The 27,593-nt window shown below is 41.9% G+C and overlaps 1 protein-coding gene across 1 annotated transcript; it reads right to left on the bottom strand.

Annotated features, from left to right (window-relative positions):
- On the bottom strand, positions 1 to 27,347 carry carhsp1 (calcium regulated heat stable protein 1). The gene is made up of 5 exons (XM_003446417.5): positions 27,152 to 27,347; positions 6,181 to 6,342; positions 4,792 to 4,900; positions 3,614 to 3,736; positions 1 to 640 (listed from the first exon to the last, which is right to left on the bottom strand). The coding sequence occupies exons 2-5, from the start codon at positions 6,260 to 6,262 to the stop codon at positions 478 to 480; spliced, it is 477 nt and encodes a 158-aa protein (XP_003446465.1). The 5' UTR covers positions 6,263 to 6,342; positions 27,152 to 27,347; the 3' UTR covers positions 1 to 477.
- Between the last annotated feature and the right edge of the window lie 246 nt (positions 27,348 to 27,593).

Here is a 27,593-nt window from a genome sequence, read left to right as displayed (position 1 = left end):
TACCAGGTGAAAGTTCTTTAATTCACTTGTTGAGCCATCCAAACATGTCAAACACAGATTATAGATAGAAGTAGGCACAAACAGAGGAGTACGCCTCACAGTGTAGTTTGTAGAATAACCCCACGGCGCTGGGTTCATGGGTTATTCAGCAGCCACGGCCAGTTCAGCTCTTCCAAACAAAAATCTGTGAAAACTTCCAGGAAATGGAAACTCTTGTTTCAAACATCTCACTATCAAATTTTTTTAAACAGGGATCTAAAACTCTAACATAATGTGAAGTCTCCCTAGCAAAAACATCTCCCACTCTATCCAGAAATCTATTCACATACCACTCAAACCAACTGTATGCACCACCTCTGGCTCCTCCATCTCTCCCAAGGCCCCCCCCCTTTTCATTCTTCCACCCCGCCCCCCCAATCATGTTGACTCCACCCACTCCTCTTCCCTCCCACCAGCGCGGTTCAGGGGTTCAGCTGTTCAGCTGTTGACGGTGTGCCCTGACCAGGTTTCATGTTTGGTCCCAGGTTTGAGATGGGTTATGGTCACCTCCACGGCCTGGATCTTCTCGAGTTTAGGAGGGATGGAGCACACCTTGTAGCTCACTTCATCGCCTTCCACCGGCACATACTCGCCCTCGATGCTGTAGGAGACAGAGAGAGAGGGGGGTTCAAACCCAGCTGGATTTTACAGACACGCTAAACTCATGCGTCTCCTTTTAGCCTCCTGGGTGTTGGATTAGCTGTAGATAGAATCGAATACAGTTTTCTGCTCACTGTTGATTTGGGGGAAACAGAAGGAAAGGATATAATTAAAGGAGATGAACCAGTGACACAGCTCAGTCTCATCAGCAGAGGTTTGCTGAAGTACTTTTACCTAATAGAGTATTTTTCAAGTAGAGACAAATGATCACTCTGCCACTCAAGTGGCCATTTGACTCCATTCACCCAGTTTGTGCCTCTCATGTTCTGCTTTAACAAGTTAGCCACAGAACAAAGACGTCAAATTTTCCCAAAAAGGCATACCTCCCTCTTATTTAAAAACAAACGATAAACCAGAAGATGAGACACTTCCTGTTGAAGAGGACATGAACAATAATAAGAAACAGTATTATTATAACACAGCTCTCGGGCTTTCTTTTGGATATTAGTGTAAGGTCAATGAATGAGATTCTTGAGTAGTTCCAAGGAAGTGTCGGTAAATCACCAGCGATGATTCCTCGTGTGGTTTCGTTTTCATATCCGTCTATGTGCACGACTCATCGCTCATCTAATTATTCAACAAACCCAGCAGCATCAAACATCACAAATCTGGATACTTTTGTGACAAACACTGTTTAGACATGATGAGTGTGGGCTCACAGTGCAGACATGCTGCACACACAGAGACCACAAAGACACGCTAACATGATCTATAAAAGGCTTATTTTTCAGATTTTGCAGGAATGCAATACATTACATTGTCTCCACTGTGTGATCTTTTGTTTTTTGATTACTGTCCTATTGGTACAGGCCCATCTTAGTTTTATTTGATCAAATACTGCAGCTCACAAACACGTTTGGCTGCTTTAACAAGTCTGTTTCCTCGCCAATCGGCCTCAATCAGTCCCACCCCCCACCTGGTCCCACGATACCAACGCCCTGGTAAAGGAGGCCCAGCAGCAGCTGCACTTTCTGTCCTGAGGGAGAATAACTTGGACTGAAAGTTGCTGCTGGCCTTCTACCGCTCCTCAGTGGAGAGCGTGCTCTCCTGCTGCCTGGGTGTTTGGTATGCAGGGGCCACTACTGAGAACAGGAATGCTGTGCAGAGGGTAAATAACACCACCTCCAAAAAAAATCATTGCCTGCCCTCTGCCACCCCTGGAGGCCTTCGCCAGATCCTCCTTTTGCAGGAAAACCAGGGCCATCACAGGTGACCTCTTGCACGCCATTCACCACCTGTTTGACCTGCTGCCCTCTGGTCGGCGTCTCAGCTTCACTAACAACTTGGGCCATTTGGACTGTCAACAAGCTCTGCCCCACCCCCCTGCCCATCCACCTCACTCTGAGTAACCCTTATCACTCAGGCCACTCACACACGGACTCCATCCTGAGACCAAATCTTTTCTTTGCACTACCTCCAAGCACTGTGTTGTCCAATGTGTGGCTTTCCCTTGTTCTGGATATATTCCTCTAGTTTGTATATATTTCTCCTGTTTGTTATTTATTCCTGCACAGTTGGTGTGGAGCACTCATAATGTCATTGTACAAGAACAATGACACTAAAGAGTTATTCTATTTTATTCTTCTATTCTAAGCAGGCCATTGTTCATGCTGAGTACTGGTTTGTCACTGGTAAATAAGAATAGTAGATTTTTCCTGAACAGTCTTCTTCACATGGCTTTCTTTACCTTGGAAAGGATTTCACAATCATCCCGCACTTTCATGGATGTCAAGGCCAAACTTACCAGCTTGGCAGGAAGTGCTGGAGCTTTTCTTTACCTCACAACTTACCAAACTGTTGATGTGGCCACTCCCAAAACTCCAGTTCACTCACTTACAGGTTTGCACTGAAAGTTCCTTAGACCGTGTGCTTTGAGTTTGCAGAAGTCTGACAAACCAAAATAAACCTTTGAGTGGGACAGCAAAGCCTTTAGGACTGGCTGAATCAACAATTTGGTTCATTCTTAAAAAAAAAAATGAATTTATGAACCAGCTCAACAGCACCAACAGACCTGAAGGACCAGAGAAGGCTAATGAATCAAGTCTGCACTTAAAATCACATTCAATCCAGAAAATGATCGATTATTATTCTGATAAGGGCTCAAGTTGATTAAGTGAAAAAAAAAAAAAGATGCATGAGGAGTTTATGGCAGATTTTGTGCATTTGTGTCAAAGGGTGCAAAACGCATTAATAGAGTGTAGATGGCAGAGCAAAGGACACTGGGGAAAGCTTTAACACAGTCAAAATGATCCCTGAATCAAAAAAAGAAAAATGCCAGAGCAGGACATGAGGGTTGATATCAATATATCAATAGAATTTTATCAATAAACATCACTAGGCTGTGTTATTGTGTCATTAAGCCTTGTTGCTGAGGATAAGCCTGGTCCTGTTATGTTCGACAAACACACGTCCTTCAAAGAAACAGTGGGAAAGTCACTCAAAGGCTTTGTGAACTATTTCATTGTTTTGTGCTTAAAAAGTATCCAATGAGCTGTTTCTACGTGTACGTAGGTGTTTAAGTGTTCATGTGCGTGCTGCTAACGTCTGTGTGTTTTAGGCCTGTGGGTGATAACAAAGGTACCGCAGTGAAGGTCATCAGATATTCTGCGGTCCTCCTACACTTGTCGTCGCCCTGCTGTGTGTGTGTGTGTGTGTGTGTGTGTGTGTGTGTGTGTGTGTGTGTGTGTGTATACACGTTTCCTTTTACTCCTACACAGAGAGCTGACAAACTTTAACATCAGTGATTCAAACCAAAGCTGCACACACCTCATCAGTGACAGAGCAATAAACACATCCTGACCTTTCACCCACAGAACGATGAGGTGTGTGCACTCACCACTCTCCACACCACAGGTGCTTCCCCATGCTGACATGACCACGAACACATTAATCTGCAGAGCACACACACACTTACTCTGAGATATGGACAAAGATGTCAGCGCCCCCGTCCGATGGCGTGATAAATCCATGGCCTTTGGAGCGCGAGAAACATTTACACACGCCAGTAAACACGGGTCCCTCCGATGCACGAGCCGTCCTACACAGGAAGCACATTACAGAGAGAGGGATGGGAGAAGTGAGCACAGAGCAGACTGATGAACCAGCAGAAGCAGATCCCTCGTAAGATTTTTAAAAACACTCGCGAAGACCCGCCATACATGAAATAAGCATTTTATTTTGAAAGGTCATTGGCTGCTAACCAGCTGGCTCTGTCCTGTTTGCTCTCCAGGAGATCCAATCCTGCGAGTCAGCCGAGTGACAAACAGGACTGCTGCAGGGCAACCTGCAGACAGCGCCAGGCTGGCCCTGAATGAGCGTTTAAAAACATAATATTTACTTTAAAGCAGATCTTATTATGCTCTTCAACAACCAGAGTAGCTTTGCGCGATTCACAGAATATAAACTCGTTTACATCATACAGAGCCAAGAGTGAAAAAAATACATATGCTAATATGCAAAATACAGAGTAATGTATGTGCTGACCTCATTATTTAAAACTTTATGTTTAAATTGAGTCTTCTGAAGAGCAGTTTAAGAGAACTGACTGTGACACTGAGCAGATTGTGAAAAGTGCTGGCATGCACTGCTGTTTGTCTCCATCAGCCACATATTAATCATTTACACATGCCTTCCTACGAATACCCCACAAATGCTGCATGAAATGTAACAATGAATGAATTTGCGAAGAGGAAATTCCAGGACACAAACGATGAAAGCCATGACGCGCTTCGTGCTTGGAAACAGCAGTGCTGCTGCCGTGGACGCTTCCCATAAAGTTTTCCGAGCTGATTAGAAGTTCCCACACATGCGATGGTGGTGGTGCTGGTGGGGGTTTCATTGTCAGTGGTTAGACACAGAAGGTCTCACTGAACATGCTAATCTGACAGTCTGATTAACAAACTGATCACCATGCAGCGTCCAGCACGAGATTATTTACCAGCAACGACAACAAGCCTCACAATAGTGGAGACATAGCAGCGAATATTACACTCGCTTCATTGACTTGTGAATTTGTTTCCTCTCGTTAATATCTATAGAGAGTGTGTGTGTGTGTGTGTGTGTGTGTGTGTGTGTGTGTGTGTGTGTCCTCACGCTGAGCAGGTCCTGTTTCTGCGTGTGGGAAGAGGGCTGGGGATGAGGTAGCCTCTCATAGGGGAAGGCGAGCGATCTCTGTGTCTGCAGGCCGGGAGGTGCAGAGATTCTGAAGTAGGGGAAAAAAAACCAAAACCCTCAGTGTGTTACATTTCAACAAATTTCACGCTACAGTATGGCGAGGGGTTAGAGCAGGGAAACGTTCTGTGCCTGTAATACATCGTGCAAATAAATGAACCGTGGCCTCGGAGCCAGAGATGCTAATACTCGTCCGTGCCACATCATAGCTGTAAACCACCTCAGTGTGAGCTCGACGCGCTCACATGATGAAGTCAGTCACATTAAACATCTCACAGCATCAGGGACGGTTAATTATAAGTGAACCATCCCACCACCACTATAATAATAACAAGAACTGGGTTAACGTGCACAGTAGGTCCACATCAATGCAACACATACTGTTTGTACGTTGATCTGTTTATAGTGAGTGCTCTAACAGTGCACTGTTCCTAAAGTTAGCTCACCTTGCTTCTTTATTCTGTATGCAAATGACTGTGCTAGCTTGCAGCCCAACTAATATGATTTTTCTTATGAAACTTATTCTTAATTTGCTCACAGCCGAGCCAACTCTGATATTTCCAGCCATAAAGCAGGACTGCATAGGCTCATGAACTGGTATGATGAGCATCACTTGCACATTAATAGAGAAGAAATGATTATAGATCCCAGATCAGTTGGAGAGCAGACACCTATTAACACATGTGGCCATGACGCTGGGACAGGTTACTCTGATAGTGCACTTACTTGGCACATGCATATGGAAATGGTGTATAAGACAATCCATCAGTGTCTTTGTTTTCTCTGGAGACTTTGAATTTTGGACTCTGTACCAATCACCCCTCTAATATACACTTCTGGGACAATGGTTTAACAGGTGGAGCCCAATGACATTTTCCCCTGCTCATCTTTCTGACCGACCCCCATGCTCACCTGACCTAAATCTAACAGAACACCTCTGGGACATCATGCTTGGGTTCATCTGACACCAACAGGTCGAACCTCAGACTGTCCAGGAGCTCAGTGATGCCCTTGTCCAGATCCGGGAGACAATCACCCCATGACATCATCTGTCATCTCATTAGGAGCATGCCCCCATGTTGTCAGGCATGCTAACAAGTACGTGGGGGCCATACAAACTACCGAGTTCCATTTCGAGTTTCTGCGATCAAATTTCAGCAAAATGGACAAGACTAATCTCATTAAAGTAAAGTGCTGATTTGACATTCACATTGTAGGATGTCGATGGATTTTGCTCTGAAAATGAGCAAGAGTACTTAAATGTCAGGTGACACATAAGAGGGTGTTGTGTGTATGTATTTATGTATATACCTGGGGACCGTGGGGATCTCGGAGAAGGCAGTGGAGGGGTCACAGGTCGAGACCCCTTGATGGCAGTGTCTTGAGAGGACATGTTGGAAGAGGCAGAGTCAAAGGATGGGGAGGGAGGATGGGGGTGGCTCAAAAGGGAGCACAGCAGAGCGTGTTAACCACCTGGGAAAGAACATGAGGATGACAGACGAGATTTAGAGCATGTCACACAGCATGCTTACAAAGAACAGGGTTACCCAACTCTCTCCATTTCTCTCACACACACACACACACACACACACACACACACACACACGATAGTGTGTCAGTCTCACCCAGGTGTTACATGCACTCTTTTACTTCAATAGCAGTTCAAACCGCGAATCCCAATTCCAGCCCCCATTCCCAAAAAGTAAAAAACAATCTGTGCTCACGGATCTCGTTGCCGTGGCAACAATAGTTTGAGTACACGCCGATGCGACCTGAGAGAGACAGTGAAGGACAACTGTGCCCTTATTCACCTCAGCCATTACCTCACCCTCTACTCTACGTCAAGCAATTAGGGGAAGGTGGAAAAGAAAACGTGCACCGGCTTCTCCTTTCCATTACAGCTGTATTGTTGAAAGAGAAGAAAGATGAAGAAGAAAAGAGAAAGACACAAGAATGTTAAACAAATACAACCAGGAGAACTTCAGCGAGGTTGTGAACGTCAGTATTTCTGAGTAATTCTGCGGAACAAAGTGGAGCAGATTTCCCACGGTGCAAAGGTGTTTCCACACAGCAGTTCTGGACAGCGTGGGGAGAATCAGGTCTGTGATTGGCCAAAGTTTAGGAACTATTTTTTGTGATACAGACTTCAGAATATAGAATATTATCCATCCATCCATCTTCTTCTGCTTACCCGGGTCGTGGGAGCAGCAGCCTAAGCAGAGAAGCCAGACCTCCCTCTCCCCGGCCACCTCCTCCAGCTTGTCCAGGGGAACACCAAGGCGTTCCCAGGCCAGCCAAAAGATATAATCTCTCCAGCGTGTCCTGGGTCTGCCCCGGGGCCTCCTCCTGGTGGGACAGGCCTGGAACACCTCACCTAGGAGGCATCCTTGTCAGATGCTCGAACCACCTCAACTGTCTCTCTTAATGTGGAGGAGCAGCAGCTACTCTGAGCCCCTCCCGGATGGCCGAACTTCTCACCCCATCTCTAAGGGAGAGGCCAGCCACCCTTCGAAGGAAGCTCATTTCCGCCACTTGTATCCACGATCTCATTCTTTCGGTCACTACCCACAGCTCGTGACTGTAGCTGAGGGTAGGGACGTAGATCGACCGGTAAATTGAGGGCTTCGCTTTTACGCTCAGCTCGCTCTTATAGAATATTAATCTACTCATAATTTATGGTATATTGGTATAGCTTAAGCTAGCAGCGTATAAAGTAATTAAACTGGCTTTTTAAAAATAAATAAATGGGCCAGCACAAATACACAGGTGGCTAGAAGACAGTCTGATCTATTGGAGTGGTGGTCCAGCGAGGGGAAAAACAAAATAACCTGCATTCTGTCCGTCGGATATCTTTGGTTGCCAAAAGACCTGCAGTCCTATAGCCAGGGGTGCACATAAGTGGCCTGCAGGTGCGCAGTCGCTGTCAAAATAAAAGACGCGCACCAGATAAGAAGTTGCAGTTGGCTTCTGCTTATAGAAGCCAATGGGAAAACAACTTTGGGTCATACTGAATAAAATGTCATTTTGAAAAGTCTTGGTTTGGGCCAAAAAGAAGAATCCATGTTATGAAACATGCTTATTTACTAATGACTTGTCAAACATGTCATTCACCAATAAGCATGTGGTTTCACAATCAGACCTGCTCACTAAGCCCGCCCCAAAAAACATTCAAACGACAATACAGTTTGCATTATAACAATATGGAAGTTAAGCATCTTCCTAAGAGAAGAGTCTGGCACAATGATAACATAGTACAAAGCCACATCAAAGCTGGATGCTTGTTCAGATGGATTACTGAGCTCTGTGGAACCTGGTTTCTGTAACAGAGGATGAATAATAGCTATTGAAAGGTTGGAAAACAACTGCGGATCTCTCTGGAACAGCTGTGTGGAGATAAACAAAAACACCAAAACAGGACAGACTACTGCTAATGAACACAAAAACTACAGCACCACGCTCTAAATATCTGAACATGATTAGCACTCTTATCTTTGATAATTTGACAGGAGCATTTTTTCCCCTCCCAAAATCTGGTCATATATTTATCCGGCAAAGTTCGCTCAGCACACAGCAAGTTGTTTTAAGAGTCTTACAGCTACACGCTCTGGCAGCAGTTATATATACTTTACGGTTTTGAAGCACAGCTCCGAGTTAGCATGGTGTCTGATCCACCTTAACTCAATAGACACGAGGTTAATGTAATCACAGCCCCTCAGGACAGCGTGCTTCCTTTATGACCATCAACACACACACGTACACACCTCTGTCAGTCCTCTGTTTACACTGTGACCAAAGCAACCTCCCCCACAAAGTAATAGCAAGTCGCTAAAGTAAAAAAAAAAAAAGACGGGGAAAAAGGGAAAAGCTTTTACAGGATGATGGAGAGAACAGACATAAACAAACGAGAGGGTCTTTCCAAGGAGAGGAGGTGGAACAGGGAAAAAGTGGCAGATAAGACATAGCACTCAGGGGAAGGTTGGAAAACAAGATAAGGTGAGTACGGATTTAGCTCACTTAGTGTTACTACTTACTAAATGCAGCTGTTAAAAGGGCCACGATCACATTCCTGCATAACACACTAAAAATTCTGCTCTGGGGTCTTCTTTAAAACAATGCGGCAACTGAATTTTTAAAATGAAATATTTTTAAATTTGCCATAATTTTCCAGGTTTGAGGAGGCTAACCAGGCATTTTCAAACATATAGTTCTTTTACTCTGGTCTGAATCACGAGTTTGTAAACCACTTCCTGTGGTTTGTGATTACAGAGAGCAAAATCCAAGTGACGCAAAGCAAAATGCGTCAGTAGAAATAATGTTCAGTCCCTTATTATTACTAGCTGGATGTTTCTGGGGCAGGAGCAACAAAAGTAACTACAGGAAGAAGGTGCTATGTTTCCCCGCCCCTCCCTGAGCCTGGTTCTGACGGAGGTTTCTTCCTGTTTAAAGGGAGTTTTTCCTTCCTGCTGTTGCCAAAGTGCTTGCTCATAGGGGGTTTTTGTGATTCTTGGGGTTTTCTCTCCATTGTTTAAGGGTCATTACCTTACAATATAAAGCAACTTGAGGCGACTGTTGTTTGGCAATACATAAGTAAAACTGAATTGAACCATTTCTTGGTTGCGCTTCACCAAGTTCAGGTTCCTGGAAGAATTCCAGTGACTGTTTCAGTTGTGAACTTATATTTGCCCCCTTTCATTTTAGCCTTGCTTTGGCCACCCTGAGCATGCCTGCTCTTGTCTGATCTCAGAAGCTAAACACAAACACAAAGTTTAAATCATGCCAAACAGGTTCTGGAACATAACAATCAGTTCACCGAACTCAAGTGGCTTCCACAGTCACCAGATCTCAATCTCAAAGGTGGAGCACCTCTGGGATGTGGTGGAACTGGAGATTAGCATCAGAAAGTGTGTGATGGTGTTTGTGTTTTGGCATGCTGCTGTAAAAAAGTAAAGCTGAACAGGCACATTCAAGTAACAGCAGTGGAAGCTTGCCATTTATCCAAAGGGAGCAAAAACCATTACTGTAATAATGTTATTGTAAAAACTGGCCCTTTTTTCTCACAGTAAACTGCAGGTTATATATGCAACACTAATCAAGATTAACAAAAAGAAATACCCCAGGTAGATTCAAAATATCTGGTATAACATAAGGTACAGAGGGGACAGTTTGCAATAAAATGTGTTAGAAAATATTCACGCTTTCCATGCTAAAATAAAAATGCTGAGTCATTAGAGGTGTGAACAAATGTGAGGAGACCAAGATAAGAGCAGGGGACAGTAAGGAGGTCACACATGATAACAGACCCCAGACATGCATGCACCAATCTTTATAGGAAAGTGACAGAAACCACAGCTGTTCTGCTGCCATCGAACTCTCTGCAACACAGGAACGAACGTTACAGTTGGCTCCTACCAGGCTGCTAGCTAAGATTCAAATCTTTTATGCTTACTGTCAGTTTGACCGACATATGAATCATCTGCTCACGAAGACGAACAGGGCAATTTATGATGCCACTAAACAAAGTGTGTATGTGCATACAGTTAAGGTCAAAGTGTAGTCCACGGGATGTGTTGCTTTGTTAAGATTAATATTTATTTGAATAAGAAAACACTTTATCCTCCTTGAAAACTTGTCATACTTGGTGAAACTACACAGAAACATTATCATTTCTTTTATTAATGTTTGAAAGTTAAAGCTGCAATATTCTTTAGTGGAAAGCGTATGCACCCTTGACCTTAGAAATTACTGCTTCCTTTAGCATGAATAACTTCTCAGAGTTGCCAGATCAGTCCAACAGCCCTCGTCAACATCTACTGAAATCTGAACACTCTTGCATCCAAAATGCTTCATATTGATGTTTTTATCCCCCCAGACTCAAAGGAATCCACTGATTTTATTGTTCTTAAATGATCCCACAGTAGCTCTGATTTTGGTGGCATAAATGTATTACTTAGCAATGATTGGAAAATCTTCATCTGTGATTGTGCGTCACTTGAAAGCCTTAGCAGATCACTTACACTCGATCCTTCGGGTCTGGGGAAAAAAAAAACCAAACAAACAAAGCTGGCTACGTCCATCTCTCAGGGGAACGCCACACTCTAGACGTCAGAGATTTAAATAAGACAGCATCCAGCTGTCACTCACTAAGAAGGCTCTATTTATTGGCAGCCAATCTACGAAGAAGCTGGACTCTAATTTTATCAATTTGAAAAGCTGCCATGCGAGTCTGTGTCGCAAAGCATTGGTAACCTGCTGCGATGCTGATGAACATGAAAGTGTAATGACGCAGATTAAGTTTGATATAAATTTAGTAATAATATCTCAGTTATTCAACACTTTAGAATTTCAAAGGAAGTTCAGCACTTCCATGCTGCACATATATGGACACATAAGCATCCTAGTGTGTGTTGTAGTCCATGCATCCTCAAGTATATGAGCATGTGATTCTGCTTCAATTCAAACTACAGACATGCAGGACAACAGGAATGACTTCTTGTCCGCTGTGTCCTAAGCTGCAGTTGTGCATTTTGAAGGGAGGGCGATAGTGACAGTGACTTTTGAGGGGACAGATTTGTGACATTTAGCATGTCTGGAGTGTATAGCTAGTGTATATTGTAGTGTAGTTAGTGTTTAGTGTAGTTGTGTGTCAAAAATTTGCCACCAAAGGCACTTCTGTACAAAAAACGTCTGAGGCATTGGCTGCATTTTAATATCGATAGTTGTATACAACTTTGTTGTTTGCAAAATTTGGGCTTAAGTTTTGAAATCTACAGGTTATATTTTCATTTCAAGTTATAAAAATTATCGTTAACCATGTTTGAGGTTCTCACAAAACCCCCCCAAAAACCAATTACTAACTTTTCTGCTTTTTTGCCTGGAAAAAAACAGAAGAAACTGAGATTCTGGGTTCATCCCATTCTCATGAAAGGCAGCACGGTTTCATCCAGGACTGAAGCTGTATAACCACAGACTTCATACATATTTCAGGATGTCAGTGAGGCAGTTTGAGCTCTTGTTGGCAGAGTTGACATCGTATCTAAGGAGGCAGAGAAATCATAGAGAGCTGACTTACCCAAAGCAGCTTCTAGCTGTGTGTCTGAGGTAAAACAGTATTATTTTACCATTTATATATCATTGTATATTCAGTACTGAAGCACGTTTTCATCTACAAGTGCATTTGTTGCCAAATGCAGTGGTCTGATTGGTCAGATCAGTTTATTTGTATTAAAAAAACCAAAACAAACAAACCATAAATCAATGAAGCTTGGTTGGGAAAACTAAATGTCCCAAATTCGTCCAGCCACATTACGCGGTTGGTATGAACGGCTGCATTACAAATAGATGAGTTTGAAACAATATTTTCAACACACAAAATGTTCGCATGGATTTCACTCGTGCAGTGGGACCACTTCTCTGTCTCTCTTACAAACTCAAACAATAGCCACTCTATATCATCTCTCCCACACACACACACACACACACACACACACACACACACACTAGATAAAACCTATGTCCAGTGGAATTTTCCATGATAGTTCTCTGGACAACACGCCACCCAGAGACCCTGCTGACACAGCAAATACCAGCACCACACACAGTCCACGCAGACATTGTCTGTCAGGCTGAATCCCACACACAGCCAGCTTTGGTGTGATAAACAGTGTCCATGTGATGAGGTTGTTGTACTATACAAGTCAGAAACAAATGCATACAGGTTCTGTCACGGTTTAGTTTCAGAGGTACAGCCTCCTCAAGGTGACGTCTGTTCATCTTCAGCTGCACCCACAGAAATCTCAGTGTTACAGTGTCGGTCCTTGACATTTATATAAGAGCAAAAGTGCTACGTGCTGATTTTCTGTACTAGCCGCCCAAGAGCCTTCAGAGATTTTCTCCTGCACCCCTCCTAGTATTAGTGCCAGTACATTTTAATTAGGTTTGAAGTACGTGGAGGAACTTGTTGGGTGAACAGGGAGAAAGAAATCTCTAATCTTATTCTACCAAAGTCCTGGAATCATCAGACCTAAACTGAATTGAGATTTTGGCAATAAACTCATTTGCAATTTAGCTCCGGGTTACACGAGTAATGATTGGCCAACTGTGACGATGTTAAGCAATGTTAAAGCTCACTGACCGTGGTCATTCAGACCAACGGTGGCACATTTATCTTTGCAAGTCATCCCACATCATGTGACCCTCTCGGAGGTGGGCTGGCATTTAAGCGTGGAAGTGTTGATGCAGGTTGCCGGTCTAGACTCTGACTGACTTCATGAGGTGGTGCAGACAAACACAGCAGCAGGTGACTGACTGGAGCTACTCCACAAAGTTGTCAGGATTTTGGGATCGTCGGATTTCTTAGTTATGTCAGAGGAGATTCCTGACTATGAAGTGACATATCCCAAACTGCTTTAGTGGACATGTTGTTGTTAATGTGTACAAATCCAAACTGTAAAAACAAACACCAGTTTTACTGCAGACTGATTGTTGGGCCGTAGCGGCAACCTCACTACACCGCATGTTGCCTTGTAACAGCACTGCTGGCTCGTGCTTTTGCCGTCTTTAGCTAACACGTGACGTGTGGCTTGCCTGTACTGTGGTACACGGTTTGTTTTAAAAATAAATGTGTGAAGAACCAGTGAAACAGGGACCAACAAAGACACAAGAGCATCAAATACAGTGCAGAGACTGACGGACGAGAAATTCTGCTTTGAAAGCTTTTATAGGAATATCCGGCACCCATAAGAACATCGAATATAATCAATCAGCCTTTTATCCAATCGAGATACGAGAGCAGGAAATGGAAGGGGAGAAAATGAAATCATACCAAACATGAGGTCAAACCAGTACAGTGTGCATTTAAAAGAAAAAGAAAAAAATAGAGATGACAGATGGAAATGTGTTAGAGAGAAGGAAAAGGAGAGTTGATATAATAGGATTACCATGTGGGAAAGTAAACATTTTAATTTTGCTTTTCCATCCCTCCCTTGCTTCATCTTTTTCTTTACCCCCCTGCTTCCCTTCTAGTTTGTGTCTCTGCTGCTCTCTCAGAGGTACACTCAGTTCCTCGTTCACACTGGGGGGCAGAGGAAGATGAAATGTCACCGAGGACAAGATGACACGAAGGCAAAGTAAGGAAACTGAGCCGACATGAAATTAACAGGAACTTTGCAGAAACTTGGAGACTCCAAGGCTGGAAAACTGTTACTGTGGGTGACACAACTATGTCCAGGTAACTGAACACAGAACAGTCTCCTCTTTGTTTCTGAGCTCCAGATTGAAACATTTTACCTTTAGCTTTGCCCAAAAGCTGCACTTAGCAATAAAAAGCAGCTGTTTAAAGGAGCCATTTAGCTTTCTTGCTAACTGTAATGTTGCAAGACTGGTGTCATACTGTGAGTATCTATCAGGAACAAGAGAATAGGAATGCAGCTTGACCAATATTCACTGTTACTAAACTAAAGTTACCCTTAAGATTAAAAACAGTAACTATAAATCCAAGAATCCTGAGGAAAACAAAAAGAAAGCTGGTCTTACTATTATATCGATAAACAAAAATGTCACCAAAGAGCACTCGTGGTGAGCTGTTAAACATGGTGACTATCCAGCGTCCAGTAAAGTGTGGCTTGTCAACTATTTGGGAGCATTTCCGGTTTAGTCATCTTGTTAAAGGTGAGACAGCAAAAACAGGAAAAGCTTTTTGGATAATTTTTTTGTCTTTGTGACTAAAATTGTAGCTTAATAGTTAACATTTCAAAACTGCCAGTGTGCCGTCACCACCGCGACTTCATTTCTGTTCCAACGAGTCCTCCATCGAGACTCTGTACAGGAATGCAGCACTGTTTTTAGATTTATTACATGGAAATTAAAAGAACTAGTTTTATTACTCAGAGCGTGGATAGCATTAGTAGTGAGAGCATTAGCAGCCTTCTTTACTCATAGGTCAATATCCATATGTTAATTAGGCAATGTGGTTATGTACTGCTCCAAATGAATGCTTCTATAAGGGTTGTGACAGATTATAATTCAGGCAGTATAAATTTTTCCATGATATAAAAATGCCCTATGACAATATTATTGCTTAAACAATACAACGCATTTACATGTCCTAGTGTGCACAATAATGGGACAAGTCAAGCCTTACAAGGTTACGTCGTTATAAATCCCGCTTTTTCCTGTATGAATAGAAATATTTTCTTGAAATATTGTGATATTATTTTGAGGCTATGTTATCCACCCCTAACCCATATGTCTGCTTATTTTGACAAAATGCATCCAAATACTTAATAGATCAAAATACTTCTTCATCTTTCTCATTGACAACATCCAATCTGTGTATTAGCAGATGAGATCTGTAATGCAGGAGTGTGTCTGCTGTGTTACACAACCGCTGTAATATAGTGATAACATTACTAATTCATTTAAACAAAAAACCCCCAACAAGGGGTTGTAATATTGAATCCTTCAGTCAGCTAATAACCATCACATCCCTAGCTACAATAACTTCTACCGTCAACAGCTCAGCTCCCCCCTAAACAAAACACTCAGTTATCATTCACCCCTGTGAGGCGCCAGGAAGGTATAAAAGGTATGAACAAAACAGCCCCTTAAATGTACCGCTTTTTTTTGTTTTGTTTTTTTTGTTTACGTCAAAACTTAACTCACCAATACTGAATTAGTGTTTGAAGTATAATCTCTGCAAACAGTGGCAAAAGGCCAAGGAGTTTGATTTCAATCTCCTGTAGCCTGGCACTGGTCTCACTGAGTTAAAGATTCCTAGCTGATATAAACCACGGTCACATGTTTGCATCTGCACTGCGACATTCTGAGAGGACCTTGAGCCGTTGCAGCTGATGGAGGCAGAGTCATTGTTGCATCTCCACTCTTAAGCGGTCGAGATGAATGAAGTGGACGGGGGATGCAAATGGCTCCAGGCCCCTTATTGAAGACCTCAATGCGCGCACACAAAGAATAACGTAATCTGCTTTACAAACACTATGAGCCTGTGTTGAATGCAGAAAGCAACCTTAAGCGTAGCACATGAAGCTCTCTTTGGAAGGCACAGTGGGTGGGTGTGTTTGTGGTACTGTGGATGCGTGCGTGGCTGAAAGTCACTTGCATGTGTGTGACGGCAAAAGATGGTCCCGAGCCCTCAATTTGGTGACTCACTCCCCCGATGTGCGTCACTGGATTTGGTGTTTTAAACATTACGCAGACTGTGACCGTGACCGTCAGCAAACTCCTGCTTCACACCTGTTTACACGAGGAGCCGTATGAATGCATCTACAGACCTGAGCCCCCCCACCCACCGAGGAACCGTATATCTTCCAGGTGCATGTCACCCCTGTTTCCCCCACCTCTTAGAGCCCATAGTCACCCAGACACAGACCTGAAACAATACATACATTTTAAAATGGGTCAGTTAGCTTGAACTTAAACCCTAGAAGCCTAAGTTCTTTTAAAAGTGATCAGCTAATGCAGAACTGAGACTACAATAGAAAACCAAAACGCCTCCAGTATCAAAAATTGCACCTTCAGATACACTCATATGCAACTATTTCTTTCTAGGGACTAGTTTGGCACCAAAACAAGCAGGCGCAGTTAGCAGCTATTATAAGTTACTATACTCAACTCACTTTTTCACTTAAATTACTGCAGCTTTCATTTTAACATGAGAGAGTTTTACATTTTTCTTGATTTAAAAGAGCTGGACTCAAACAGCATTATACTGTCCTTGGTGCACAAAGTGTCAGAATTATACCACTTAAAAAAAAAAAAGAAAAAAAAAAAGATTTTTTTGGTACGTTAGCATACTGTTTTAACATTGCTTAAAAAATAAAAAGCATAAAAACAATGTTTTCATGGGCTTTAGGCACCCGTGTCTCTTGTATATTGATGAGGATCATTACACAGAAATCAAAAGTGGCTCATTTGAAGCAGTGATTTATTCTTGTGGGTTTTTGTGGTCGAGAGCAGGTGAGGAGTCACGACATCGCTTTTGATTTAATTGTTATTTTTGTTGCTTTTAAATAAAAATCTTTTTGTTAATCTTTAAGCTCATAAACTATCTCCTTAATTTTAAATAAAGCAAAATATAATACCCAAATTATTACTTTTTTGCATCCTAATGCAATACTGTATTATATCCCATGAACAAACAGGCTTTGTAACCATCTTTTTACAAGCAGGTCTTCACTGTGTTTATATTGTACACATGCTGCAGACTCAGATTATACTTCTGTTTGTTTACATGAAAACTCCACAGGGGAGCTGAAGGATTCTTCCTTTTCTTTAGGCTAACATCCTCACAGTTCTGCCCTCTCCTGTGGGTGTCATAACCACAGCTGGTGATTAGCACTTCCTGGATAAAGTAGGAAAAAGGAAGCGACCTGTTCAGTCACTGGACAGGAGAAATGCTTTTACCACCATATGTGATTTGCATTTTGAATCTCTTCAAGCTCATATGGGCAGCCAACATTCTCCTTTTATAGCATCTTTTATGATGATATATTTTTTGCCCAAAACAACAAGAAAAAAAATAAAAGATAACTTTATAGAAAGATGTATAGAAAGTAAGAAACCTGAAACCTTTGAACACCATGTGTAAGTATTTTTCTTCCTCCTTAGGGTCATAACTTCCCGTCATTCCCCATGTGTATCTTACAAGCATAAACCTTCTGGAAAATATTGACATTATGATGCACAGACTGCTGGAGAAACGGAAAGGGATGCCGAGTTTCCCATAAGCTGATGGATCTTTAAAGAAAGAGGGTGACATCCCCCCCAGAGGGTCATACTGACCGGGGTAAACTAAGTGAATTTAAACACTGTCTTCTTTAAAGGTTCTTCACTGTAACATGTAACAATCCACCTAATGTTATATGAACACTGAAATTATAAATATCAAACCAGTTATCTGGTATGCACCACAGCATCGCTGATCAAACATATTACACTGGAATCCAGTTAAACAGCAGCGCAGGCTCACTGCAACATACTGTAATGTTGCCTCTTACTGGTGTACTGGGATTCTTATGCTTGGCTTTCAGATTGCCCAGAATCACAGCTACAACAGCCAATAAAAAAAACTGACACAATCATATGTTTGGTGCCACTTCTGCTCTACTGCAATTTTGGTTGTGCAATTTCCACACTGCAGTAACCACAAGCTCCTGAAAACAGTGATTTGGGTAATTTAGTTACATCGCTTGAAGAGAACTTAAAGCAGCGGGTAAGCAAGATCATATCAAGGTCGGGTCAAAGGAGAAATAACCACTCATATCACTTAACTCATATTAAAGTATTTTTTTAAAATATATATGTTAATGTGTATGTATATATCTAAAGTGCGAAGGTTGCAATTATGAGGATTCAAACATATGGTTTGAAATAAATGACCAGCAGATTTAATGGTTATTGATGTGGGACAGCAAAAGATCAATATACTGCTGGATCAATACTGGATTAGCAAACTGATAACTGTCTAACTGAATCATGGGTACTTCTCTATAACATGACAGTATATCCAAGTAAACAACCAACAACAGGTTTTATGCATTTGGCATTAAATTGTCCTCGCAGACTGATTATTTTTCAGATACTCGTTTTATTTTTCTAACAGAGTCCTGTCCACTTCAAACCAGCTAGAAGCAGCAACAACATTGCTTTAGTGTTTAGGACCCACTGCTCAAGAACAGAAGGTTTGAGAAAACAGGTTTAGGCGGAGTGTAAGTATCACTCTGCTGAACGAATGAATGAATATCCTTCGCCGCACTGAAGGGCATCCTCAAACGTTTTTGACCTTGGAGAGCTCTTTAGATTTTGGAGCGATTAAGTCTCTCACTTCAGTGGCAAAGACAACAGCAGGCCGTAAATGTTTAAGCGTTTCGATAAGACGGCTCTGCACTAAAACTAAGGTGGTTTGAGTCATGAGCACCAGGTCTGATTTTAGATAGTGGAGTACATTTTTGTCCATGTTCATTATCTATTTTTTTCCATCCAAAAAGATGAAATGTTTGAAGTTGAGACAATATTTGAACAAAGTGCAAACGTGGATTCATCTTCTCATTTTGATAAATCCACTGAAAATAGGCAGTCTGTGCTTCTCAGTGGTAGCGATCATCAGCTGCTGGATACAGAAACCATTAGAGCGCTCTGGACACAACACATGAAACAAACAATGAGCAATTAAAATAATTATGTCTACAATAAGGGCACAGAAACTGAAAATTACATCTGCTGGCCTGCTCACAAAGCTCTCTCATTAATCGTTAAATTACACGTCTGTTAATAACAATGTTGAAATGAAGTTTGCAGTGAATCCATTTCCCCCGTAATCATTTACTTTTACATCATTCAGAGCATCCAGCAAGAAATCGGACACCTAAATGGTCGATGTTGGATACGGAAATTATTCCCGTTGATCCTTTGGACAGATAAAACTATAATTTGTTACAACATCGATGTTTAGATGTCGACACATTTTCATAAAACATGACGTGCCTTGTTTTTGCACAGTGAAATCAGTCAGTCCGATTTTAAATTCTGCGGAGCAGTAAATTCGGCTTCTATTGCCCGGTTTACACGACTGAGCCCGCCTTCTAATCATTTGAGCCAATAGAATCACGGTAACGTTACTGCGAAGCGGTGAACATTTGTTTTGGATGCAAGACAGCACAAGTAAGACAAAGTTTGTGCTACTGTTTTTCCAAATGTGACGCGTAACTTTGGTCTTCGTTTATGGTTGGTTCAGTGAATTTTGTTCGGAGCGTGACGAAATTTGCAGTTTTGGAATCTGTGAGATGTCAGCGTTTAGTAGAGGCGTTACTCGTCCGTGTACATGCCTTTGGGCGAATCGGGGTTATGCCTGTATTTGCATAACAGACCTGGCGTCACGGACCATTAAACTGGACGTACCCCCTCTCGCCCGAGCAAGTTGGAAAAAAATCAAGAAAATAAAAAAGCTGCCTTAGAAGTTAGCATGCGGGGAAGTTGGGGGTTGTTGGCAAAAAGGCTGATTAAAAACACTTTGGACAGCAAAGCTGGGTGGCAGACATGGAGAGGGGAAAAAAAACCTGGGTGAGGAAGAGAAACTGTAGCTGTGTGAGAAAGGCTAAGAAAACAAAAGAGTGAGGGGAGTTTGTGGGGTCACTGAGCAATGCAGCTTTCTCTGAATGGAGCACAAATTTATTGCTGTTGACAGTTTGGATAAGAGCCACATTTTGATTTATCACCTGGTGTGATTAATGATGTCCTAGCAGTAATTATTAGCCATACTTGCAAATCAAATATGAAACTTTAAAGCTTGTAAGATCATGGGGATAAAATGTGTTTGTATATTAAGTAAGGTGTGTTTTATGTTTGGAGGGCTAGAGAATCTCACTTTAGACCCTGCTGCACATTCAAAACTTCACCTGCTGCAGACAAACAAAATACACACATCCAAGTCAAACAGTGCAACCTGATCCTGTGGTACCATCACTCAGCTCACATGTATACTTTTACAGCTTCCCACAAAATGCATCTTCCTTGACAGAGGAAATTTGGGGGGGTTTGGGGGTCCCAAAGCGTTTTAACCAAAGCCAAAGTTAACTCACCAGCAGTTCTAAAGCTGTGGTGGCTACATTTACTCAAACACAGAAATCAAAGGAAAATGCACAGATCTCTATCAAATATTGAATCACAGATTGCTTGTAATTACTGCAAATGGTATTTACTAATGTAGTCACACCCAAATGGCTCCTTGTCAGCCAGGAAAGTCCCTTCCAACCAACATGGCATGTCTAAACAAAGAATAACAAACGTAAGCGCTACGAGAGAGGAGTTCACCTGCATAAAGAGTCCATTATCATTTAAATTGTTTGTTGGCTTTGTATGTTTCCATCAGTGGCGTCAGATGACTTTTACACAAAGGTAAGCAGAGATGATGGATTAATATTACTGCTGCATATGTTTGAGAAATACTTCATATTCTGTTTATTTACAGCATCATAATCTATTGTTCATGTTTGTTGTCCTGTAAGGTAAAGTATCTCTTGCTACAATGGCTGAGCACAGCCCTACATCTTCATTTAAAAAAACAACAAACAATCAGCTGAATAAACAGGCTAGCTGTGTTTCCACACAAAGCTAGCTCCGTCGACTCACTCCTTAAAGCAACTAGAATGATGAAAAAGACGAGAGCAGTTATTGAGGTCAGTTACAGGATACATAATGCACAGACTCACCATTACAGAGGTGAATGATAACAAAGACATGGCCTGTAAAAGCAAAGATTCCCTAGCAGAGAAATGAAAACTTGCACACATATAAGGTAATACTTGCCCTTTGTTCCAGTCACTCACGGCATTTTGTTCAACTGCATATAAAAGAACTGTGCACTGTGGGTTTTGGCGGTGATCTGAACCATAGTCCAGAGGAGTGTACTATGAAACCAGATTACTGGATTAGCAAACCAGGTCTAGCTTTAAGTCAGAGTTTTCTGTGCCACAAGAGAGGCTCGGTTTTTACCTGGCTAAATCACCATGGTAACTTATACTGATAATAAAATCTGTTCACAGATTTGGTTTGTTTTTAACTCTTCTGGTCTTTACAGCATGTTTTAAATTTGATACAGATTCTCTTCCAGGGGAATATAATTTAAGTTGTTGAGTTGTATCTTACTAAAACCACTGGATGAAGCATTGCATTGTCACATTAATGTATACATGTTGTACTTGATTCGAGTCTGTTGCCAAGTCTCTTTCACACTGCTGGAACTGCAGCTACTACAACAGAGGACACACCATGAATACCTGCTCAATCAATATTACAATTTGATGTGCAACAAACTAAAGTGATTTCCATGCCTCCTTTATTCGGCTCTGGGACATTAACATGTAATGTCTAAATGAATCCAGTTTAAAGTTTCAGAGCTCTAATGTGCAGCAATCTTAGGAATAAACAGCAACACTGAACGTCATCATCTGATAATGTCTGACTAGAGTAGGCGGCACTTACAGGGATCATTTCGGGTTTAAGAAGAATGACATTTTGGGGGGGGTTGTCCCAAAACGTTTTAACGTTTGCAAAATGCTAATTTTTATGAGAGCAAGCTCGCAACCTGAAGCAGAAAGGCCAGCTTAACAGGGAAAGTTGATAGCCAGCATCATGATACTTGTTACCTAGCTGGGTTTTTAGAATTTGTTGAGCCAGCAAATACAAAGTAAGCTTTGCTGTGTTGAACTTTGTTGGTAATACCCCTCAGTAGTCCTATCGTCGCTCTGTGGGATTGCTTATGACTGACGCCGTTCTTGTCTGTGTTGTTATCCGTTGTCATCAGTCGTCTGTTTGTTTTGAAAAGGTGCATTTCAGGGTGGTTGAGTCACTCACTGCAGATCAAATCTACCTCGTCAGGCCAGACGAGGAGGAGGACCCATCAGAGTACTGCTCTCCACCCTACATTAAACCCAGTGTGGGACCAAAACATTAAAACCACAGTAGCATATAGGTGAGAGAAATGTGCCACAATAAATACATAAAGGCAGACAAGCATCTCTGCAAATGCAGTCACATTACACTCTAATTTGTAAATCAAACCAGCAGTTAGAAGTCGAAAATATCCTCTTGCTTTCTGTCATGTGATGACAGATCAGTATTCCCACTCCAAACACACGCAGACACACAAACCAGTCCACGCATGAATTTATGTGCATGCAATCAGACGCATCTTTGCTGCAGGTGTCTATATGAAAATAGAATGAGGCAGAAAAAATGTCATCTCAATAATGATGACATTATTTTAAGACATTATTGGGGAAATGAGGTAAAAATGGCACTGAATGGCTAGCTACTGCCATCACTTTGACTACCACTGATCTAACAACCCTGAGCTGGCTCCAGGTGACACACAGTCTGCAAATCTTCCAATCGGTGCTAGCGGCAGGATTTGACAGGCATCGTATGACAGGTGATGGCAAGCTGGCAGCACTTATTTGTACATGTGAGTATGCGAAAGTATGATTTATGTGTCAGCTCCAAATAAGAAAAGTTGAAGTGTGAAAATGTATCCAGCACGCTGACATGATTACAGGTCGGTCAGTTAAACAGTTCTAATGATGGTTATTGATACATGCTATCAGCTGTGCATCCTTATCAGGTAAATGATTCAGTAATATTAGCACACACAGGCGTGAGATTTTCCGATACTTTGCATATATTTAAATAAACTGAATGTGTGAAACAGTCTTACTGTAGAGGGGAAATACCACAGCTAACCTATCACAACAGCTTAACTCTGCTAAACCTGGATCACATTTTGTGGGTTTTTTTTTTTTTTTTTTTTAAACATGTTGACAGTAAAAGACAAAAGCTTCTGTTTGCTTTTTGTACATCGTTCATACACAGCTTTTACACTACTGTGACACTCAATGTAGTTAGCAGCTAATTTCTTACAAAAATAATACAGATGAGAAGCAGCTACTGACTATGAAAAATCACGCGTATCCAGGTAGAGCACAGGTGCAAAGGAAAGGTCATTAAAGGTCATTCAAAGTCTGTGTGACCTCTGCCACAGAGACTGTTCTCTCACTGCATAACCAGCCCAAATGCTGGGACAAAGACAGGAAACACCTTCTCAGGGTGCAGCATTAGTCCAAACTAAATATCACTGACAATGTGTCTGGCTGAAAAGTTTGGAAAAACAAAATCTGATTGATGACCAACTTTACATTCTCCTTGTAGCCTTGACTCTAACGTGCATGCAAACATAACGGATATTCAGCCATGGCTGCTAAGATGGCTTGTGCTAACCCAGAAAGAGTCACGGAAAAGGAAGCCAGCGGTATCGCTGTGTCCCCCGAATGCAAACAGTTCCAGCCATGATACATTTGCATGCAAATCTTAAGTTACCGGTTTAACTAAGTGCTTCCTACTTTCCAAAGTGTGAGCGGCGATGTGCTAGGCATAGATTGCAAGAGCCATTCCAGTCATAATTCCCTACGCTGCGTGGAATTTGTCCCCAAGGTAAACAACAGGAAACATAACAGCACAAAATGCACGCACGCACGCACGCACTCACACACCTTTACAGGGAAGAACTAACAAAGCGAGGCCACAAAACATCAGTCGCTCTCTTTTATCCCATTTTATCTTCCAGTTGTATCTCACTGGCTTCTCTCTCCACCTCCAGTTACGCATCATCATGTTAAGTGCACTTTGCTACAGAAACAAGCATTACACTCGGACAGTTGCATTTACACATGAAATAATCAGTGCAATGAGCATTTACTAAACCAACAGGAAAGTAATTGGTAACTATTTTAATTACGGTTTTGTGTATGTTTACTTTAACATGTTGGAAATGTGCCTTAAAAGCCAGTTACCTTAGCGTAGCATAAAAATTGGGGGCCAGTAAAAATAACTGGCTTTGTCAAGAAGGTGAGAAATTCCAAAACTGTGTCCATATACTTAGGGCTGTGCGATATGACCAAAATCTCATATCCCGATATTAAGACATCTATCGTCCGATAACGATATAAATCACAAAAATGTAACATTTTCTGTAAATTCTGTGAATGTCGGGCAACTCGACTTGCGTGAAGTGTTTCCAGCTGGGCGTCGCGTACCTGGAGTCGAGTGTTTTAACTGATGCATGAAACGATACATTTTTAGACATAGGTTGTAACAGCCACCGTTTTCTTTGTGAGTATTTATTACACAGCGTGCTGCGGGGAAAAGCCTGTTCTAACATTTGAGTCTAAGGTTTATTTTTTAGCACCTGACGGCTCTTTTTTGCTTCTCATCCGTAAATACTCTGCATCTTTCACGTGATTCAGTTTATTTTGAAAAGTCTCAACAGGATCTTGAGCTTTATTGTGAAAGGTTTATGTGGAAAATAAACAAGCGGACACGAGGTGGTTTTACCGTCTTTGTTGCTAACGACAACGCATAAAAACAAGCGCTTGTCCGTCTGTAGTGTGGTTATATTAAATATAAGAGAAAGAGAGAACTTTAGGAAATTAATATAGCCACTACAGTGACCATCAAAATAATGAAAAAATATTGCCGTAAACAGTTTATTTTGCGACACCACGAAACAAACGATAGCGTAAAATGAAACGATAGACGTTTTTATATCGTCATCCGATATATATCGTTATATCGAACAGCCCTACATATACTTTTGGTGTATTACAAAGATCTTACTGCCCAATTCAACAATTATATTTAAGACACTAATTTTTCTTTGCCTGTGTTGCTGGCTGTATTTAGAACAGCATGGAACAACATAACTGCTCCATCAAGAACCTGACGAGCGATTTTGGAATTTGCTGGGTTGGCGACTGTGAGCCAGGCTTTACCACCAAACATCATCCTGAAGGGGGCTGAGGCAGAACAGAGTCAAAAATCTAAAGAAAAAGTTTAAAACACCTACAGATAAAAATTACGACTTGGAATGAGATGTAGAATAAAGTCATACTGGAATATTTGGATTGCCATCTGCTTTTGTCCCTCCTCACACTCTTACACCTCTCTCTCATTGTCTGTGATTTACTGCCTACAGCCATGTCTCACGGGAGATTATTACACCCGATCATATTGCACAACAACATTCAAAACAAGCTCCTTCTCCTGGCTTCACAGCTGTAAAAGGAACAGCCATAAAAAACAAACAAAGAAACCCACTGGTGAGAATTAAAGTGGCCTGATGGCACCGTTATCGTTTATGAGGGTAGCGTCTACAGCTTGTATTGCCGACATTCAAATGAGTGAGTATCTACCGCCATGTGTAAAACACGGTGGAGGCTCTGACCAGAACCTACAGCAGGTGGAGAACTGGTTCAAATACCACACCCGTCTCCAGCTGCAATCAAAGAGTTCAAGTCTGAGAAGCAGCTGATTATACAGCTCCAAAATTTATTGGGGTAGTTTCTTCACAGCAAGTTGCCCTCTAGCTTATGAAAGACATGGCTGAAAATTCAATAAATAAGAACTCAATAAAAATGAGTAAATCCAGAATTGTTAGAGCTCAACATAAGATCACAAACAGCCCCAACAGCACGGGGGTGTCTTCTGGGTTCACTGCATTCTGCTGTGCAGCTTTACTGGTCGAGGATGGCGTTCATATTTTGACACAGTGTGCTAAATCATCACGTCAGTCAAGCTGACATCGAATGCAGTGTTTACAATATCCTTCTTTAAATGTTTACTGCGAATTTCTAACTCCACTTCAGCGGCCATCTATAGTAACACCATGACATTTGAGAAGTTGTTCAATAAAACAGAAAAACCACAATAAAGCACTTAACAATAAAGTAGACTGGCACAGATCAAAATACATCAGAAATTTAAATATCAAAGTGCTACCTTTGAATTTTTTTTCACGTTGGGGGAAGTTTGAGGCGTCTTATACAGTTTAAAAATACACACAGGCATGCAGGTGCTGGATAAAACCCTAGACCTGCAACCCACTCTAATTTGTGTGCAGCTCTGGAGGGACCTCAGCCTTTAACTGACAACCACATCCTCAGTGAAACTGTGATGATAGCCAGTCAATACCTTTCCTTAGAAATCGAGGATTATTCCTCCCCCACCCACCCCCCACACACAACCAAACAATAAAACTCAACACATCTAATGATCTTTTTCTTGCTTCAACCAACAACAGGCAGGAATCAGGGCTCAAAAACACAGGATCATCCTCCACCTTTGCTGTCCTCTGTGGCTAATGCACTCACACCCACACACATACGGAGAAAAACAAACATGCACTTGTCCAATAATGAGCTGCTGATAGATACTGGCAATATCATGCGGCTCTTAAGCGCCCACAGATGCTCGTCTTCCAGGACTTCATTAGCTCTGAATGGGGGGGGGTTGAGAAAAAGCCTTTTCAAGTCTCTGAATGAAAGCCTCTGACTTTCATAGACACACACACACACACACACACACACACACACACAGAGAGAGAATTAGCTCAGACTGGTATCCCCTTGCATGCTTTTGAGCCCCAACCCCCCAAAGGAAATGAACGCCAGCTCGCGCCAGGAAAACACAATCCTTGATGGAAAGCAAAGACTGTGGAAATCAGTGAACTTTGGCGCCTCCAGTAACTTACAAATGTAAAAGAGCTTAAGTCAAAAACACACATTTCGTCCGCTGAGCTCATTTACAGAAACCACAGTATTTATCGAGCAGGTGTGAACTAAGAGTTGACAGCTTCCTTGGGGCGAAAACTATTAGCTAGCTGCAAAAATTAGCCGCGCGACGCTCACAGAGCAGCACTGTGCTGCTTGTGTTTGAGTCTCACCTTGTTACCTCCAACTTCAGCACTGACGTTTCTTCTGAAGCTGGAAAAGTTTCAACTCTGAACACAGTTTAATGTGGTGCTGCGGGTTTGTTCCTCCGCTGTAGAGAGAGCGGCGAGGATGAGCTTCAGCCTCCCGGAGTCCAGCAGAGTAAACTTGCTCTTTCACTCTCTCTCGCTCTCTTTTTCTTTTTTCCTTCTTTTTTTCTCAATGGGCGTAACACCGTCGGAGTGACGTCACCTGTTACCGTAACGGGCGCTACAGCGGGACGTCAAAAACGAGCAGCCGTAAATATGCGACACAACACGCAAAGCGGATTTGTTTGGCTATTTTATACAGAAAACCACTTTTTACAAGAACAAGGAATAAATACAATGTTTGTTATCTATTTCCATCTATTTCTATCGTTTCCTATTTCTGTATTGTTGGTACACAGGATTAAAT

This window comes from Oreochromis niloticus, linkage group LG4 (assembly GCF_001858045.2).
Source record: "Oreochromis niloticus isolate F11D_XX linkage group LG4, O_niloticus_UMD_NMBU, whole genome shotgun sequence".
In the NCBI taxonomy this organism is placed as follows: Eukaryota; Metazoa; Chordata; class Actinopteri; order Cichliformes; family Cichlidae; genus Oreochromis; species Oreochromis niloticus.
Note: the sequence above shows the minus strand (reverse complement) of the source record. Positions and strands in the feature narration are given on the sequence as shown.

What these genes read in the sequence shown, in the direction of transcription:
- carhsp1 (XM_003446417.5), bottom strand. Translation starts at nt 6,262, where the DNA reads ATGTCCTCTCAAGACACTGCCATCAAGGGGTCTCGACCTGTGACCCCT. An exon ending in GAGATCCCCACGGTCCCCAG is followed by an intron (nt 4,901 to 6,180) that starts GTATATACATAA and finishes CCCCTACTTCAG; the next exon opens with AATCTCTGCACCTCCCGGCC. An exon ending in AGAAACAGGACCTGCTCAGC is followed by an intron (nt 3,737 to 4,791) that starts GTGAGGACACAC and finishes CTTCCTGTGTAG; the next exon opens with GACGGCTCGTGCATCGGAGG.